General features: G+C 43.1%; 2 protein-coding genes across 8 annotated transcripts in view; one reads left to right on the top strand and one right to left on the bottom strand.

Annotated features, from left to right (window-relative positions):
* col4a6 (collagen, type IV, alpha 6) overlaps positions 1–5,239 on the bottom strand; it is a 174,599-nt gene extending 169,360 nt beyond the window's left edge. For 4 of the 6 annotated variants that reach the window (XM_042298206.1, XM_042298203.1, XM_042298207.1 and 1 more), the window contains exons 1-2: positions 4,813–5,012; positions 4,589–4,634 (exon numbers count right to left, since the gene is read on the bottom strand). In XM_042298206.1, the coding sequence (XP_042154140.1) occupies positions 4,589–4,634; positions 4,813–4,823 (57 nt within the window). In that variant the 5' untranslated portion in view covers positions 4,824–5,012. Of the gene's footprint in view, positions 1–4,588; positions 4,635–4,812; positions 5,013–5,110 lie in introns of those variants that run through there. The other 2 variants (XM_042298205.1, XM_042298204.1) reach the window with 2 other exon arrangements.
* Positions 5,240–5,993: 754 nt separating this feature from the next.
* col4a5 (collagen, type IV, alpha 5 (Alport syndrome)) overlaps positions 5,994–20,199 on the top strand; it is an 83,349-nt gene continuing 69,143 nt past the window's right edge. For both annotated transcript variants that reach the window (XM_042298202.1, XM_042298201.1), the window contains exon 1: positions 5,994–6,290. In XM_042298202.1, the coding sequence (XP_042154136.1) occupies positions 6,201–6,290 (90 nt within the window). In that variant the 5' untranslated portion in view covers positions 5,994–6,200. The remainder of the gene's footprint in view (positions 6,291–20,199) is intronic.

Here is a 20,199-nt window from a genome sequence, read left to right as displayed (position 1 = left end):
TCTATGTGTCACCTTTAGAGAACTCTCACTACTAAATATCTTTCTATGACATTCTGAGCAGTGGAGGGATGAACTCTCGTTTTCACTCAAACACCCTATATGCCACTTTCTGCAGTTTAAAAAATACATTTAAAAAAATCCTGTTCCTCCTGTCATGTAAACCTCGGCTTAATCTCACCCTCCTCCACCGCTCCTCTCCTTTCTTCATGGGTGTGTGAAAAACAGTTTGCCATCAGCTGCGTCAGACATCAGTCCAGCACTTCCTCCGTGGAGTGTTCATAGACTGACGCAATGTTCTGTTTTCAGACCGAAGAATTTTGTACCCATCTATCAAACTGTTCATTTAGGGGCAAACCCAAACTCCCACTCAAATTGAATTTATGCTTATCAAAGTCTGATTTGGCTCGTTTGAACAGAAGTGTGTGACTGTGTGAAGACACTGTGTGACCCTGTGTGAGTGTGTCAGTGTTATCTACAAACCCTGTGGATAGGGGTGTGATAAAGACATGTTATCTGTCTGCAGTAGCAGGGAGAGAGACGGACAGATAGGGGAGAGGGATGAGAGAGAGGAGATAGAGAGGGGGAGGGTGGAGGGGAGGGGAAAGAAGAGGAGAGAAAGAAAGAGAAAGAGTGCAAGAGAGAGAGAGAGCGAGAGACAGCGAGAGAGAGAGAGAGAGAGAGAGAGAGAGAGAGAGACTCCTTACATGCTCCACCACCTCTCTCTGAGATAGCAAAGTGGTTCCAATCTCAACCCTACTCTATCTCTGGCTAGTCTGGTTAACCACATAAACTCCTCTAACCACACACACACACACACAGGATCTCTGGATACCTACCACAAAACTGTTACCATTGAGATGCCCACTGTCCCACTATTTAGAGGACCACCCGATGAAGTCATCTGTCACTCACTCAGGCCACACTCCCCAGGACAACAAAGAGGTAGGAGGTTGGACTAATGTATTGACTTACGCTTGATAGGCTGACCAACATTGAGGGTGGTAGTACAACAGCCAGGTCACCCGTGATACAAGTCAGTATTCGACGTCCGTCCATGTCTGAGGACATCGGGAGATGACGTGGAAACTGGCCACTAGGGGCAACAGTGAACATTGTTACCTTCAAGTAGTTTCAGTTTTACTAGGTCGTTGTGGGAGGGGATGGCGGATGGGCATAAGCATCTGCCTCTGACTCTAGATGTTGCAAGTTCTAAACCTAACCCAAGCCTTGAACATGACCTTAATCATTCTGAGTTCATGCCTAACCTTAAGATTTCGGGGTTAATGCCTAAACTTAACTTTAACTTAGACGACTCCGTTGACAATAAGGGATATAGGGAGGGACCTTTTTTATAATTAATCCCCATTAACTAACCACAATAATAAAAATTCTCAAGTGGAACCACGAGAGAATGACCAGACGGACTGGGCAAAAGCCCAAAGACGGAGAAAAACAATACTAATGTACAGTGGCAAGAAAAAGTATGTGAACCCTTTGGAATGACCTGGATTTCTGCATAGATTGGCCATAACATTTTTTATCTGATCTTCATCTAAGTCACAACAATAGACAAACACGAATTAAACTAATAACACACAAACAAGTATGCGTTTTCAGGTCTTTATTGAACACACTGTGTAAACATTCACAGTGCAGGGTGGGAAAAGTATGTGAACCCTTGGATTTAATAACTGGTTTGGCAGCAATAACCGCAACCAAACATTTTCTGTAGTTGCGGATCAGACCTGCACAACCGTCAGGAGGAATTTTGGACCATTCCTCTTTCCAAAACTGTTTCAGTTCAGCAGTATTCTTGGGATGTCTGGTGTGAACTGCTCTCTTGAGGTCATACCACAGCATCTTAATCAGGTTGAGGTCAGGACTCTGACTGGGCCACCCCAGAAGGCGTATTTTCTTCTGTTGAAGCCATTCTGTTGTAGATTTACTTCTGTGTTTTGGGTTGTTGTCATGTTGCATCACCCAACTTCTGTTGAGCTTCAATTGGCAGTCAGATAGCCTTCCAATCCCCTGCAAAATGTCTTGATAACCTTGGGAATTTATTTTTCCAGCGATCGTAGCAAACTGTCCAGACCCTGAGGCCCCAAACCATGATGCTCCCTCCACCATACTTTACAGTTGGATGAGGTTTCGATGTTGGTGTGCTGTGCCTTTTTTTTCTCCACACATAGTGTTGTGTGTTCCTTCCAAACAACTAAACTGTAGTTTCATCTGTCCACAGAATATTTTGCCAGTAGCGCTGTGAAACATTCAGGTGCTCTTTAACAAACCTCAGACATGCAGCAATGTTTTTTTTAGACAGCACCTGTCTCCTTCCGTGGTGTCCTCCCATGAACATAATTCTTGTTTAATGTTTTACGTATCGTATAATCGTCAACAGAGATGTTAACATGTTCCAGAGATTTCTGTATGTCTTTAGCTGACACTCTAGGATTCTTATTAACCTCATTGAGCATTATGCGCTGTACTCTTGCAGTCATCTTTGCAGGACGTCCACTCCTAGGGAGAGTAGCAACAGTGCTGAACTTTCTCCATTTATAGACAATTTGTCTTATTGTGTACTGATGAACATCAAGGCTTTTAGAGATACTTTTGTAACCCTTTCCAGCTTCATGTGAGTCAACAATTATTGATCTTCTGAGATCTCTTTGTTTCAAGGCATGGTTCACATCAGGCAATGCTTCTTGTGAATAGCAAACACATTTTGTGAGAGTTTTTTATCGAGCAGGGCAGCTCTAACCAACATCTCCAATCTCGTCTCATTGATTGGACTCCAGGTTAGCTGACTCCTGGCTCCAATTAGCTTTTGGAGAAGTCATTAGCCTAGGCGTTCACATACCTCTTCCAACCTACACTGGGAATGTTTAAACGATGTATCCAATATAGACAAGAAAAATACAATCATTTGTGTGTTATTAGTTTAAGCACACTGTGTTTGTCTATTGTTGTGACTTAGATGAAGATCAGATCAAAATGCATAACCAATTTATGCAGAAATCTACATAATTACAAAGGGTTCACATACTTTCTCTTGCCAATGTATCTACCCTTTCAGCTGCTTGTAGTGACACACACACTGTTTTCGTCTTTAGAATAGACTGTTTCGATCATGCAGGGTGTAGATCGGCTAAATACTCTAGCATGATGAGGAAGTCTGCTTGGGACCGGGAGACTTGGTTAGTTCACAGAGCAACCATCACCTAGGCTTTAACTCATGAGGTCAATTCTCCCTTAGCTATAATGGTTGCTTGGAATGTATGTGTCTCAGTCTTAGTACAAAGACCAGGGCATCAAGAGTTCATTTTGCAATCAAACCTTCATAGAAAGTTGCTTGTAAATTCTGTATGTGTTGATGAATTACCAGTAAATCAGAAGAATGAATTTCTAAGAAAGTGTAAACTATGACTTTAAAACGAGCCTATAATCATTATATTAGCTATAATCATCATTAAATCCTGATAACATTACCATACAAATTTGGCAGCACAAAAATCAAGGAAATATGGCAATACTGGTGGGTACATACTATTGTTGAAAGTATCGCAGTAAGTACAAACTTCACATCGGAATGTTCTTGAGCACAATTATTACAATGACATGTAGGCCTACACCGTACAGTGAAGGAATGGCTCTCAGGTTTGGCTGGAGTCATGGGTCGTATTAATTACGCTTTGAATATTCATAAGGGGCGGGGTTTGGAGCTTTCACAAATTTGAGCGGGCCTACCAAAAATGCAGTGATCTATTCCGTCCCAATTCCTCCTGAACAGACAGCATAAAAATGATTCAATAAATACTATTGTTGTAACTCATTCATGGGGATAAATTATGTACACTTTAACTCTGTAAATTATTTTAAAATGAGAATCATAATAATAGTAACAATTCCATCTCTACTGTCACTGTGTGATGTTGAAATAAAGAATACTTCCAAATGCGTAAAACTCAAATTATGCATGAAAAGTGAGTCAGTAATTTGACTGGTGGGCTCTTGTAATAAGCGTTCAAAAGTATACAGACAGTGTCCAATAAACACAAGACAAATATTTAAATTCCCCCAAAAGAGGATGGGTGATTCTCTGAGAAGGCATTACCCAATGAATCCAGCATAAACCAGGCACACTGTGCAATGTCATAGACAAAACTGCAGCGAGCGAGATAAAACTACACTGTGCGTGAATATGTTGTGAATTATTTACAATAATAATAATAATACATTTTCTTCACATGTCTATATATATTTTTAAATACATGTAGATGATGCAAGCGCCTGATAGAAGCATTTGAAATAGCCTACATATAGCCCAAGGATACAGAATGTATGGACTGTGCGAGCACTCCACTCTGCGCAATAGAGCTGTGCATGCCCGTTAGTCTACACCGAGCCTGGTCATGCATGCTTTTGTTTGCCACAATGTTGCCCTAAATTCTACATCTCAGGCTTGCAATGCAGCAATAGAAGAAGAAGAAAAACGTCAAGGCTGTAGCCGCATAATTTGTTTGAAGATTATTATACATGCGCACACTTGATTCGAGAGGCACTAGAAGTTGAGGAAACACATCGCACTTACCCCGAGTGTCGCTTCTACTGCCCAGCTGACAGCGAGTACACAAATCCTATCAAATAAATAAACAATTATATATTGGTCTGCTTTTTCAAATAATCCAATTCGCAGGCCTAATAACTTTGTAAGAAAGTATTCGCTCTATATAGTTGGCTATGCAGAACAGCTGATAAGCAATGTCAAACTATACCACTATGGCAACATATAATTTGTAGCTAAAATAAACGCACCAGAATTTCATTTTGAATCACGACTGGAAGAGAAAACTCAGGTAGTTTTCCTGTAGTGCTCCCCCTGTCCCGTCTTCCCTCCTAGCCGCCGCTACAAGTGCCTAGACGAGCTCATTGAAGAATCCAAAAAGCGTCTCTGTTTCGGGAAATACGAGAAGAGAGAGGCACTAGAAGTGCAATTTCAAAAAAAGGGGGTTAGAATCACGCACCAAACGGTTCTTTTCGTTAGCTACTAGTTCAAATAGTTAGGTAATTTCGTCGGTTTGCGCTATAAATTATAAGGAAAGTTTAAACTCACCAAAGTTCAGTTGTGAAAACGTTCGTCCCCCGCCGGACTTGTTTCACGCACCGCAACTGCTTCGCAGTGCATGAGAGCAGAGAAGAGAGGTGGGGCTTAGCCATGTCACTCATATTCCATAGCCTACCTTTACCCACTTGTTACCAGTTTAACGCACAAGTTAGAAAGCCCTATTAGCTTACACTATCACTACTCGAATAAAGTGATTACACGCGAATTAAACGTTCTTTTGATGTTCCAATTCGATTAAATAGGAGGTCAAATATACATTTCGTGTGACAGGCTATGAATGTGGAACGGTGACGCTGAAAACACTTGTGATACCTTGAGTTTATATCTTGGGTTTGGATGCTTTTATAGGCCGAAAGATGGTAAAACTGCACTATTCAACTGCAAAAGAGGAGAAAAACGAATGAATAACTGACCACTCGTCAAGAAAATGTGATTTTTGTGGAATTGTCTACATAATTCCCTACATTCCCTGACCTTTTCAAAAACGCGTCAAGTATTCCCCTAAATCAGTATGGTAATGACATGCAACATGTTAGGATGACGTTTTAAACTGTCAAGTAAATATTTGAGCCTATGTAAAAACAGATGATTGTAACCTGAGGCAACGAAAAATTGCCCCGACACTGGTGAGTGTCTGTTTGCAACTGTAAAAAAATAAAATAATAAAAAGACCTACACCGAAATATAACTACTTATTAGTTGTATATCTTAGCATACAAACAAAACAATCTTTCGTTTTTGGGGGGTTTGTTTGAAAGTTGTGGGATATTGCACAGTGTATCACACACAAGACCTGTTGAAGCAAGTGTCAGGGGCATGCGCATTGATCCAAAGTAGATCCGGCTGTAGCAGGCTGGCAAGTCGATAGAGGAAAAAGTCAGTCAGGGGTTTGCAGAAGCGAACGGTCCCACGACTGGAAAGCTCGGAGTCGCCACAAGAATCTGTCTACTGCGTTCTGAAAATTATTCTGTTCTTTAGCCGAGTTAGCATAAGAACATGACAATTCTCTGATGTGTTTTTTTTTGGTAGAATTTGTCAATGTTTAGTTGAGGCAGAATTGTTAAAAATAAAAATAAAAATGAATAAAAACTTGAAGAGTCTGCGAAATCTCGCGGTGGGGTTGGTGCTCGTAACCCTGTGTATCGTGGTCCAGGAGTCGGAATCAGCGGTGAGTAGCCAGCCTACAATTACTTTCACACACTTGTCGATGTATTTCTAATGAAATCTAACCAATTCAAACCGTTAAAACAGCGACAGGTTGCTTCAAACGGGCCGGACTCCAAACCCACCCGCGTCTTGTTGGCGAAAGTGTATAAATAGAAGGGATACTTTATAACAAGTGTTCATTTTCTGCCCCAGGTCTAATAATAAGTCTCATGTTGTAGCCTACTTTTACCAAAAATGTGTTTTAAACTTTTATTGCATGAATAATTATAATAATTATATATTTACACGGATGGTCCGTGTGTTATTATAGCGTTATTGCACAGTTACGAACAAGCTCCATTCCAGGGACCATTTGTCCGCGTTCGTTTTGTAGTTGTTCAGAGTTCTGAGGGAAGGAGTGCGGGCCACCGGAGCCCGGCTGTAGCGCACATACATTTTTTTCTAGATCTGTTCTGCACCGGCCGACTTGTAAGAAGCTGTGTATTTTCCTACTTTTTGTCCATTAATGTCAGTGGAAAAGATTTTCTTGCAAGAAATTTGGCCGTGGCCCTCCTTGTAGAGTGGACACTGTTACAATGCGCACAGTTGCGATTATGTAGCCTGTTTCTTTTGTATTTTTTTTGGTGGGGGGGGGGTGCCATTTAAATTTAACTTTGAATAGAACTTTGCAAGTAGAGAGAGTGAGTGTTTTGTGTTGCTTGTTAAAAAGTGAGAGTTAACATTATCCGCTGTCACTGAGTATTGGGGCGCATCACATCACACATGATGTCCAAGGTTACAACGTTTGAATGTTTTACCCCCAAAACTCTTCCATGTCACAGGTACTCAATGAACGCATGTGATATTAAACAACAACCTATTTTACATGACACAAAGTTGACATTAAAGGCACTCAAATTAAAAGTTAATTTATACAATTTATTTATTCATCAGGTAGTAGTAGTAGCAGTGTATGCATCAGTATTTCTATTTAGTCATAAACAATATTAATAGTCATTAATTCATTGGTAATTTGCTCATAATTAACATAAATTAGCAAATGCTCTTCACAGTGAGTATGCAGTGAGCTTTGTTTATTTTCCACTTGAAAAAAGCAACAAAATTACTTTTTTGTCCCGGAACAATTCAATCAATGCTTAAATGCATTTCAACGAGACAGTGACACCCAGGAAGTAAAAATCAACATGTAGACATTCTCTCTCTCTCTCTCTTGCGCTCTCTCTCGTCAAAAATCTAAGTATAACAGTACTTTACTTTCCTATGGAAATTAATATCCTATTTCATTCATATTGATAACACACTCATTGCTCACTGCACTCACAAAGTCAGACACAACCGGCACTGCTCTCTTGCAGTGGAGAGAGTGAACTGAACTAGCCTTCTCAGGTGAGATACCGAGGTGTGGCTAGCTGTCAGAGCTAGAGGCAGAACAGAGACAGCTAACCCTACAGTAGTACCATAGAGCTATGCAACGAACCACTGACACAGGGTAATAAATCACCAGCTTATGGATAAGTTTAGTACTGAGGTCAGGTTTAATTAGGGCCAATCTGATTCTAGATCTGTGGTTGACGTCCGAGCGCCTTCCACTTCCCAGAGTATCATTGTTGTCAAGGAGTTTCAAACAGAGGTGGCAGGAATGATGGACTTGTCCCTGTGCTCTGATTGGAGAGAGAGTTCCACTGTCTCTCTGGAATGTGCTTTATGTAGGGAACGGACCGCCCCCTTTGAGACTCCGATAGAATGAGGTGAAGAGAGAGAGAGAGAGAGAGAGAGAGGGGTAAAGGAGGGAATAAAGACAGAGAGGGAAGACAGAGAGGGAGGAGAGATGTAGTAAAGGGTCAATGAGGAAGATAGAAATAACTCAGGGACGAGGAAAGAGAAGAGAGGACAGGAATGGAACAGAAAGGGAATATAGAGGAGGAGATGTAAGGAGTGCTGAAGGAAGAGTACAAGTAGAAAGCTATGGAGGACACGAGGGATAGTATTGCCACCTTGCCAGAGAAGACTGACGTGTGTTGTGTCTTCGGTGAGCATGTGGAATCCTATGTCTGTTCACAGTGCAGGAGAAAGAGTGTGAGGGAGAAAGAGAGAGAGAGAGAGAGAGAGAGAGAGAGAGAGAGAGGGGAGAGAGAGATGGAAGGAGAGAGAGAACGAGAGGTGCTAGGAAAGAGAGAACGAGAGGAAGGGAGATGAGAGAATTTGACTTCAGTCAAGTCGGGCCTCCCTATATCTACTTACTGTAAGAACTAAATGTGTTTGGCAGCAGGCGGGCATCTCAGTGGGAATGGATGGACCATTAGAGTTCTCTCCTCTACGTGTGGACCAACTGACTTATCCTCCGTGTGTGATATATGAAGAGTTGGGTCGCATCCCAAATGGCACCCTATTCCCTATAGGGCTCTGGTCAAAAGTAGTGCACTATATAGCGACTAGGGTCAGTGTGTGATATAAGAAGAGATACATACATTCAGGGTAGTTCCTACCCAGGCCCTAGTTAAAAGTAGTGCCCTATGTAGGGAATAGGGTGCTGTTTGGAACATAACCTAAATGAAAGCTCAGCATGTAGGCTATTGAAGTTCAATGCATACTGAAAAGTAGGTGTTTTGATGGTTTTGGTGGAGGTTATTATATGAAGAACCTTGTTCCTATAGAAATGCCCACATGTGACTGTGAACACACCCTTTTTCTCTCTCTCCCTCTCTCTCTCTCTCTCTCTCTCTCTCTCTCTCTCTCTCTCTCTCCGAAGTCATTCCCATTGGGTTCCCTTGGAATTCCCATTCCACTCTCAGCGTTCCCAAATCCCATGTCCCTCAATGTGCCCCTCTAGTGGAGGGTGTGTGTATTGGTCATCTGACCTGGAATTCATACACTGTATGGTGACTGAATTTGCTTCGGAATTCTGGAAATTGGATTAGTGTAGCTACCCTCCCCCCTCTTTTTTCTCTCTCTCGTTCTCTCTCTCTCAGTCTCTGTCCCTCTCTCTTACTCTTTAGCTCCCTCCCTCCCCCTTTCTCTCCATGGCACTACCATTCCTCTTAAATATGTTTTTCATGATCCAAATCAGTGTCTATTGTGAGGCTTTGTAAATAGTATGCTTATTGTTATTTTGTATATTGTTCATTCTCTAGTAATAACAGACTCATTTCGTACATTGCAGTTTCCTGGCTTAGTCATTGGTAGCCCATGCTCTTATATGAGTGTGTATGGATAGCCATCTCCAGTTTTCAGCTGTAATTTATACCATAGCGGTCTGCTTTGAACCTGTCATACCCGAGAGCACCTCTATTCCCCATTCCTTCAAAGGGCACAGGGGTGTGAATAATGAGGGAACAGGGGGCACACACACACACCTCAGAGGTGACCCCTGTCACAGGTGGAGTTAGTGTAGCGTAGCCTCTGCCTCTGTCTCTGTCTCTCTCTCTCTCTCTCTCTCTCTATCATTATGGTTAGCTAGCATCTGTATGTATGGGTGTGTATAGCCATACCCATCACCTCAGAGTGGAGATCCCAGACAGCCTCCCAATGGAAGAGAGGTGAAAGGAGAGGGAGAGGGGTAAAGGAGGGCATGAGGGCTGTTGAGGGGTAAGGAAAGCAGGCTCCCCGTTCTCTCTTCTCTCACGTTTTTCTCTTTAGTTTCTTTAATCATTGCTCTTTTTCTCCGTTGGCTTTCTATGCCGCTCTCTCTCTTTCCCTTTCACCTCTCCTCCCCCCCTTTTCTTCCCTCTCTCCTGGAAGGCATGCAAATTCCATCTTTATCTCACCTGCTGGGAGGAGAGGGAGGAGGAAAGGAGAGAGGAAAGGAGGAGAGGAGGGCCTCACCACCCCTTTCCCAGGCAGCCGGCGCAAGCCAACGTGTTTTAAAGACACACAAACACATTCAAGACTTGCGCACACACATACCCATGTTGCTCTCTTTCAATCTCAGTTTTGATGGGTAGGCAAAAACAGTGGTGGAAAAAGATCCCAACTCTCATACTTGAGTAAAAGTAAAGATACCTTAATAGAAAATGACTCAAGTAAAAGTGATATTCACCCAGTAAAATACTACTTGAGTAAAAGTCTAAAAGTATTTGGTTTGAAATATACTTACATATCAAAAGTAAATGTAATTGCTAAAATATGACTTAACTATCAAAAGTACAAGTATTATTTATTTTAATTATTTTAATTTACGGATAGCCATGGGCACGCTACAACACTCAGACATCATTTACAAATGAAGCATGTGTTTAGTGAGTCCTCCAGATCAGAGGCAGTAGGCGTGTGCATCGATGTTCTCTTGATAATTAACTAGGGCTGCACGATATATCGGTGAACATATCGGAGTCGGCCGATATTAGCTAAAAATGCCAACATCGGTATTGGCCCGATGTCAAGTTTAACGCTGTTGTTAAAAACCGATGTCAAAGCTACCGTGCATACCCATATAACGTAGGTACATGACGTAATGACGCCACGTAAAATGTTGCGCTACACGTTCAACACAGCATTCCTAACCTAGCCCACAATGTCCGCTGTGTGGATCTGGATCTAACTCAAAGGCGATATCCATTATTGCCAAGATCAACCGATCTCGGTCGTGGGTGATGTTGACTTTCACCGAAGGGTCGAGCACCAGTACACGTGTTGCCCTACCGGAGATACACAGTAATAGCGTCACTGCTATTAGCTTCATAACATACTATGGAACGCCGTTTGGGTCTTTGCATGTCAAAAAGATACACGTCAAATAACACTATTTTAACGCGTTAAATAAGCTTTTAATTTGACACGTCAAATAACACAGTGCTATTATAGAATGTTGTGTGTTCTGAATTTGCATGTGCAAGCCAAGCGTCACCACTACTATCAGTAGCACTGTCAAATCTGTACAAAAAAAGTCTGTAAACAAGCAAACACCGGCCACGATGTGTTTACAATACCGCGTTGGTAATAAAACATTATTTGTTTGACCGCAACTTCTGGGGAAGGTAGCTAGCTTTAGCTTGGTACCTAGCTAGCACCAATACAACCAGCCTGAAAACAATGACAAGTAGAAACTGCAGTCATTTTCATTATTCTTAGCAATGATTTAGGAATCCTTGTGAGTAAGTATTAGCTAGGTAGCCACTTGTTGTTCGCCTGTTGAAATTGAACTTCAGTTCATGAAAATAAATAGCTAGCCAGCTACTTAACCCTGTTGCCCAAAGCTAACTTTATTAGCAGCCAGCTAGCTTCATCTGGCTAGTGAGGCTCGACCGGACTGGTTTATTTATGTTTTGTGAAGCTAGCCACAATAAGGTTAGATTTGGCACAATAGTGGAATTTGCGGTTTGCCTTCAAAATAAAAGTACCTATTTGAAAGTGATGCAGAAGGTTACAATTGGTAGAATTATGCCATATTTAGACTAGATAATGTTAAACAAGGTTTTAATGTGAAGCAATGAATTGGGGTATCAGTCTACTCGATGACACACACAGAACACCACTGTGAAGAGTTTACGCAAATGTTAACATTGTAGCTCTTATCGCGGGACTGTGACTGTGTGAAATCACCTCCCCAGGCAGCCTATTGCATGTATTGACATTCATATTGCACTGTACAGCTTTACCTAAGGATTGGGGATCAATGAAATGTGGTATCAGTCTCCTCAATACCCCAAATATTTTTTCCCCTCTTGGGAATTAGTGTTCAATACACATACAGTAGGTTGACAATAAATGTGGCTCAATTCACAGTTGTTTCAGAGTCCCGCAATAAGAGCTACGACGCTAATGTTCTCTGGGTGACACTGAGGAGACTGATACCCCATGTCATTGGTCCACAATCCATACGTAAGGCTGTACAGTGAAATAAGTATGCCCCCAATGCAATTCAACAGATTTTTGTCAAATTAACAGATTATTGTCTTTTGTGGGTAGCCTAGTGGTTAGAGCTTTGGACTAGTAACCGGAAGGTTGCAAGTTCAAACCCCCGAGCTGACAAGGTACAAGTCTGTCATTCTTCCCCTGAACAGGCCGTCATTGAATATAAGAATTTGTTCTTAACTGACTTGCCTGGTTAAATAAAGGTAAAAAAAGTGAAGTAAAAGTCGTCAAAAATATAAATAGTAAAGTACAGATACCCCAAAAAACTAATTAAGTAGTATTTGTACTTAAGTATTTTACACCACTGAGCAAAAGCATATAAATATATATTTTCTACATGACCACCAGTTTAAAGAACAAATCCAATTTCTTTGGATTGTTTTGGCGAGTAGAACACGTTCGGCTATAGTGATATTGAATATAGGGCCTGGAATGCATATAACCATCAATCTATACTAATTACGTGCAAGGCAAACAAGTGGGTGAAGTGGGTGAACAAGTGGGTGAAGTGGGCAAACAAGTGGGTGAAGTGGGTGAACAAGTGGGTGAAGTGGGTGAACAAGTGGGTGAAGTGGGTGAACAAGTGGGTGAAGTGGGTGAACAAGTGGGTGAAGTGGGTGAAGTGGGTGAACAAGTGGGTGAACAAGTGGGTGAACAAGTGGGTGAACAAGTGGGTGAACAAGTGGGTGAAGTGGGTGAACAAGTGGGTGAATGGTTAGGTTGCAATGCATTTTGACGTTTTTTTGCCGAGGAGATCTTAGTCGTGCGATTTTTTTTACATCTAACTGCAGATGTTTGGAGCAGTATTTCTCAATGAAAGTATGTGAACGACAACAAAGACTTTATTGAAGGTTCCCTGCTGTTGACCAATCACCGACCGAGAGGCGTAGACTTCGGCTCTGAATGGCTCTGAGCGGAAAAACAACCCTCACTGAAGACCGAAACGAAAATATCGTCACAATATATGCACAAACTCCTCCGAACTGTTTCGGCTGGGGAACACGCAGACGCCTTAATACCCGTCCCTTCAATTTCATGTTCGGTCTGTCAACCTCTCCATTTTCTCTCTTTCCCTGTCTCCCCCTCACTCCCTTTCCCTCACTTTCCATCCTCCCATGGACCTACTTCTGCCTGTCATCCACAACCTTCCTTCTTTTGGAGAGCAGTGTAAACAGGGTTGTTTTTTAGGGACTATTTACTTCAGTCTTTCTGTGTTTGGTCTAAGGATTTAGAAGTGGCCACACACACACACACACGCACGCGCGCACACACAAACACACACATGCGCGCACGCACACACACACACACACACACACACACACACACACACACACACACACATACACACACATACACACACACACACTCCCTCCCTCCCTCCCTCTCCCTCTCCCTCACTGAATACTTTAAGAGGCAAACAATCAATCTATCCCAACCACTCCAGTATCCCTGCACATTGTAAATATGGTGTTGGCACTGACCCTGGAACTGACCTTGTATATACGGTAGCTTACTTACTTACTCACTTCCTGTTCTGCTTATTTCTATTTCTTGTGTGTTTTTGTTCTACTTTATTTTGAAATACTACTGATATTGATTACTGCATTGTTGGGAAAGAGCTAGCAAGAAAAGGCTTTTCACTATACTTGTGCAAGTGACAATGAAACTTGAGGTAAACAATCAATGAACAGATCATTGATGTCAGTCAAAATGACTTGTGGAAACAGCCCAATCTTTCGCCACGGCCAACACACTCCTCTATTCATTCTATTTCCACCTAAGTCTTGTGCCGTCAGAAAGTAGAGGTTTTACACCTCCGCAAGAAACAACCATAATTTTACCTTCCTCTTTTTGATTTTCTTTCTCACGCCTTCCCGGGGCAGACCAACCCTAATCTGTGGGGTCACCTGACCTGCTTTAAAGACCCTCTAGTGTGGGGATAGGACTTGTCCCTTTATGGATTGGATTAGATTGAGATTACAATGAAGTACTATAGAGCAGCTTTAGTAAGAGCACCTCTGGCACCTCTTAGCAAAAGGATGTCTCATCATGGTACTCAGACACACACACACACACACACACACACACACACACACACACACACACACACACACACGGGCTCACAAGAACAAGAAGCCCCTTGCGGATGTCTGGCCCGGAGGTTGAATTCTGAACCTCAGTCTCCATCTTTGTGACTTTCTGGAGCTGAAAGAGAAAGGAAGGCTCATGTTAGGAAAAGGATCGGGACCCATGTGCTTTTGAGCCTGATCTTGTACAATAGAAATGTTGTTTTTTTCCAGTCAGGCAACATTTGCCCTGTTTGGTGCATGTAGGTTGCAGGTGATACCTTTTGGGTGTCAGCTGAAAACGTGGTGCTGGCTAGACACATTATGCTATATTTGTTTACTTGATGTGTCTCAAGATAACTGTTAAAGCTCTAGATGTGTCTCAAGATAACTGTTAAAGCTCTAGATGTGTCTCAGAGCAACGAAGAAGTGAACCACTGCTGTCATACTCACATCAGCTGAGTCCCAGCCTTTATCTGCTTCCCCATTCCCTGCCAGACACAATGAAACGTGTCCGTGTGTGACATCAGCGTCTGAAGCAGAGACACAGAGAGAGAGAGGATGAGGGACTGAGAGTGTGTGTGAGTGGGGGGGGGGAGTACAGTACATTTTTACCCCACCAAAATCTTGAAAGGAGTCTCCTGATTTCTTATCTCGGAACCTTGCAGCCGACGCTTGTGTTATCAACCTATTCACTGCATGTGCCCCCAGCCATCGTTCCAGCCCCTGAAGTCACAGTAGCCTTGCCCCAACCCCCAGCTACTAACCTCTATCACCAGTCCATCCCTAGTCCCAGCCTAAACCCAAACCCTCAGCCTCTATCCACAGCTCCAGCTCATCCATATAACCCCAGTCTCTGTGTCTGTTCCCTAGACATGGTGGTGGGATTATGGTGTTTTCACCTCTCCTCTTCCAGTCCCTGGAATTGGCCCAGCCTCTGTCCCAACCCAAACCCTCAGCCCCTGTACTAACCCAAAACACCCAGCCTCCAAGCCCCTAGCCCCTAGCCCATCTCTGTCCCCAGGCCCAGCCCATCTCCAGCGTCTCTGTCCCAGGCGTGATGGTGGATATATGGATGAGGCAGTGTCTCTAATCAAGGCATGGTGGTTGGATGTGCGGCCAGCACATTGAGATCCATAGGGGTGTCTCAGTGTCTATCTCTCATCTCTCTCTACAAAGGCTTGATTATTCAGCCACCATTGACACACACACACACACACACACACACACACACACACACACACACACACACACACACACACACACACACACACACACACACACACACACACACACACACACACACACACACACACACACACACACACACACACACACACACACACACACACACACACACACACACATAGTTGTATTTTAGGAATGGCCCAAATAGAATAGAACAGTACTTTATTTATTTTTAACCTTTATTTCACTAGGCATGTCACTTAAGAACAAATTCTTATTTACAATGACGGCCTAACCCGGCCAAACCCGGCCAACGCTGGGCCAATTGTGCGCCGCCCTATGGGACTCCCAATCACGGCCGGTCAATGCGAACCAGGGACTGCAGTGTCACCTCGTGCACTGAGATGCAGTGCCTTAGACCACTGTGCCACTCGGAAGCCCTAAATCTATCTATCTGTATGACAGATATTCTTCCAATTCTAACCTGTCAGACAAAACACTCACACACACACACCATACATTTCAGGAGTGTTTGGGCCTCAGTCATTCAGGGCCTGTAAAGAAGGTTGAATAGTCCAATCATGCTTTTGTCTATGTGCTACCATTCTGTTCTGTCAAATATTTTTACGGATGCAGGTATTGTAATGTAGCCACACACACAGAACACAGACGTAGTCACACACACACACACACACACACACACACACACACACACACACACACACACACACACACACACACACACACACACACACACACTGTCACGCCATGACCTTGGAGCTTTTTATGTCTCTATTTTGGTTTGGCCAGGGTGTGATTTGGGTGGGCATTCTATGTTCCTTTTTCTATGTTTTTGTATTTCTTTGTTTTGGCCGGGTATGGTTCTCAATCAGGGACAGCTGTCTATCGTTGTCACTGATTGGGAACCATACTTAGGTAGCTTTTTCCCACAGGGTTTTTGTGGGTAGTTCATTTCTGTTTAGTGTTTTGCACCTTTCAGGACGGTTTCGGTTATTCCCTTTGTTATTTTGTTATAGTGTTCAGTTTTAATAAAGAAAGCATGAACACTTACCACGCTGATCTTTGGTCCGATGATTCCTCTTCTTCAGACGACAAATACCGTTACACACACACACACACACACACACACACACACACACACACACACACACACACACACACACACACACACAGTTGTACATAAAGTGCATATCTAGCAAAACAATAACAATACACACATAATCCAAAAATAAGTCATAATATTTAAGACATATCAGAATGAGCAATGTCAGAGTCCGGGAATATAAATATATATGTATGTGAATGCTGTGTCTAGGCAGTGTGGACAAAACAGTATATGAATAGAAAAGGTGTGTACAGCAGAAGCTATATAGGATAAACCATGACTAGAATACAGTATATACATATATAGTGGGTAAAACAGTATGTAAACATGATTAAAGTGACCAGCGTTCAGTGCCTCTAATGTACATAGGACAGCAGTCTCTAAGTTGCAGGGTAGAGTACCAGTTGGTAGCCGGCTAGTGACAGTGTCTAAGGTTCAGGGTAGGGTACTTGAGATAGAAGCTGTCTCTCGGTCCCAGCTTTGATGCACCTGTCTCCGCCTTCTACTGTAGATGGTAGTGGGGTGAACAGGCCGTGGCTCGGGTGGCTGAGGTCCTTCCTGCTTGACCTTCCTGTGACACCGGGTGCTGTAGATGTCCTGGAGGGCAGGCAGTGTGCCCCCGATGATGCATTGGGATGACCGCACCACCCTCTGGAGAGCCCTGTGGTTGCGGGCAGTGCAGTTATTGTACCAGGCGGTGATACAGCTCGACAGAATGCTCTTGAGAGTGCATCTTGTAGAAGTTCGTAGGAGGGTCTTAGGAGCCAAGCCAAATTTCTTCAGCCTCCTGAGGTTGAAGAGGCGCTTTTGCGCCTTCTTCTCCACGGTGTCGGTCTGAAGGGACCATTTCAGGTCCTCAGTGATGTGCACACCGAGGAACTTGAGGCTTTTGACCCTCTCTTCTGCGGCCCCATCGATGTAGATGGGGGCCTGCTCTCTCTGCGGTCTCCTGTAGTCCATGATAAGCTCCTTCATTTTGTTGACTTTGGGGGAAGAGGTTATTTCCCTCGCACCCCTCTGCCAGAGCTCTCAACTCTTCCCTGTAGGCTGTCTTGTCGTTGTTGATAATCAGGCTTACCACTGTTGTGTTGCCGGCAAAGTTGTAGACGTGCGTGACCTGAGCACACACCCCTGTGGGGCCTCCTGCTGTTGGCCTGTTAGGGAATCTAGGACCCAGTTGTACAGGGAGGGGTTCAGACTAGAGGTCGACCGATTATGATTTTTCAACACCGATACCGATACCGATTTTTAAAAACCCGATACTGATTAATTGGCCGATTTAAAAAAAATGTATTTGTAATAATGACAATTACAACAATACTGAATGAACACTTATTTAGCTTAATATAATACATCAATAAAATCAATTTAGCCTCAAGTAAATAATGAAACATGTTCAATTTGGTTTAAATAATGCAAAAACAAAGTGTTGGAGAAGAAAGTAAAAGTGCAATATGTGCTATGTAAGAAAGCTAACGTTTCAATTCCTTAAGAAGTTTTAGGTTGTAGTTATTATAAGAATTATAGGACTATTTCCCTCTATACCATTTGTATTTCATTAACCTTTGACTATTGGATGTTCTTATAGGCACTTTAGTATTGCCAGTGTAACAGTATAGCTTCCGTCCCTCTCCTCGCTCCTCCCTGGGCTCGAACCAGCAACACAACAACAACAGCCACCATCGAAGCAGCGACCCATGCAGAGCAAGGGGAACAACTACGAGAAGTCTCAGAGCGAGTGACTTTTGAAACGCTATTAGCGCGCGCTAACTAGCCGGCCATTTCACTTCAGTTACACCAGCCTCATCTCGGGAGTTGATAGGCTTGAAGTCATAAACAGCGCAATGCTTGACGCACAACGAAGAGCTGCTGGCAAAACGCACGAAAGTGCTGTTTGAATGAATGTTTACACGCCTGCTTCTGCCTACCACCGCTCAGTCAGATACTTAGATACTTGTATGCTCAGTCAGATTATATGCAACGCAGGACACGCTAGATAATATCTAGTAATATCATCAACCATGTGTAGTTAACTAGTGATTATGATTGATTGTTTTTTATAAGATAAGTTTAATGCTAGCTAGCAACTTACCTTGGCTTACTGGATTCGCGTAACAGGCAGTCAGTCTCCTTGTGGAGTGCAACGAGAGAGAGGCAGGTCGTTATTGCGTTGGACTAGTTAAGTGTAACGTTGCAAGATTGGATCCCCCGAGCTGACAAGGGGAAAATCTGTCGTTCTGCCCCTGAAAACAAGGCAGTTAACCCACCGTTCCTAGGCCGTCATTGAAAATAAGAATGTGTTATTAACTGACTTGCCTACTTAAATAAAGGTATAAAAACAAAACAAAAAAACAACAACAAAAAATCGGCGCCCAAAAATACCGATTTCCGATTGTTATGAAAACTTGAAATCGAAAACTTGGAGGGCACTATGGTGTAGAAGGCTGATCTGTAGTCAATGAACAGCATTCTTGCATAGGTATTTTTTTTGCGTGTAGCACAGGAGATGTGTTGATAGAATTTCGGGGAGCGTTATCGTGAGATACAAAAAGTCCCCAGCTTCAATGAATGCGGCCTCAGGATATGCGGTTTCCAGTTTGCACGAAGTCCAGTGGCAGTGGTATTGCAGATCGGGAGGGCAGAAGGGCTTGAGTTCTTGTACATTACCACAATCAATCGCACCATGAGTCGATAATCATGAGACATACCCCTCCACCTCTGCTTTTCCAGGAGAGTTAAACTGAGAACCCCAGGATGAGGGTGTCTGGTCTCTCTCCCCCCCCCTCTCATGTTATTTCTCTCTCTCCCTCCTTCCCGCCCACCCTCCCTCTCTTTCTTTCTGCCTCACTCCGTCTTTCAATGCAATTCAAGGGCTTTATCGGCATGGGAAACATACGTTAGCATTGCCAAAGCAAGTTAACTCTCTTTCGTTCTTTCCATCTGTTTCTTCTATCACAGTAGCAGGGAGGAAACAGGGTTTCCCCAGTGTGCTGGTGGGAAAGAGGAAGGTAGGCGGATGGAAGCTCTGTCGACAGAGGGGTGTGTATGTCTGCAAGTGGACACGGGGGATGTGGGGGCGATTGTTTGCACCATCTCAACGCCACCAATATGCCAGTGAGATCACATGACTTTGAGTCGGTTAAATGTATCTGTGAGAAGAGACCTGTCGTTTCTGTCGCTCTCGAGTCCAGTCTTTTAGTCATTTATGACATTCTAAACACAGTTTTTATGTGATTTACCATGCTAAGTAGGCCTTATGGGGCATTCTGTTAAATGCCCTTATAGAAAGTTGATAGACTCACACACCTGGCAAGATAATTCAAGAATTTGAGTTCATTTCAGGTTATAAATCACAATGTGAGAAGGCAAAACCTTTACACCTACAGCCAAATACTCTATGTACATTATGTACTGCACATACTGTATTTACATTATGTACTGCAATATGCATTATCTCCCTTAAAGGGGTTATCTGGAGTTCAGCCCAGATATATTAAACATCAGATTCACTTCCATTGGTGAGATATGAATCAGGAATGAATGTCTATGCTTGGTAATGTAATGTTATCCTTCTATGGACACAGACACAGCACACGCACACACACACACACACACACACACACACACACACACCTGACTGGGCTCCACCTGAGGGCAGAGATGAAACAGTATATCAGAGA

Source organism: Oncorhynchus tshawytscha, linkage group LG15 (genome assembly GCF_018296145.1).
Source record: "Oncorhynchus tshawytscha isolate Ot180627B linkage group LG15, Otsh_v2.0, whole genome shotgun sequence".
NCBI classification, from domain to species: domain Eukaryota; kingdom Metazoa; phylum Chordata; class Actinopteri; order Salmoniformes; family Salmonidae; genus Oncorhynchus; species Oncorhynchus tshawytscha.
This window is presented reverse-complemented; position numbering and strand designations above follow the sequence as displayed.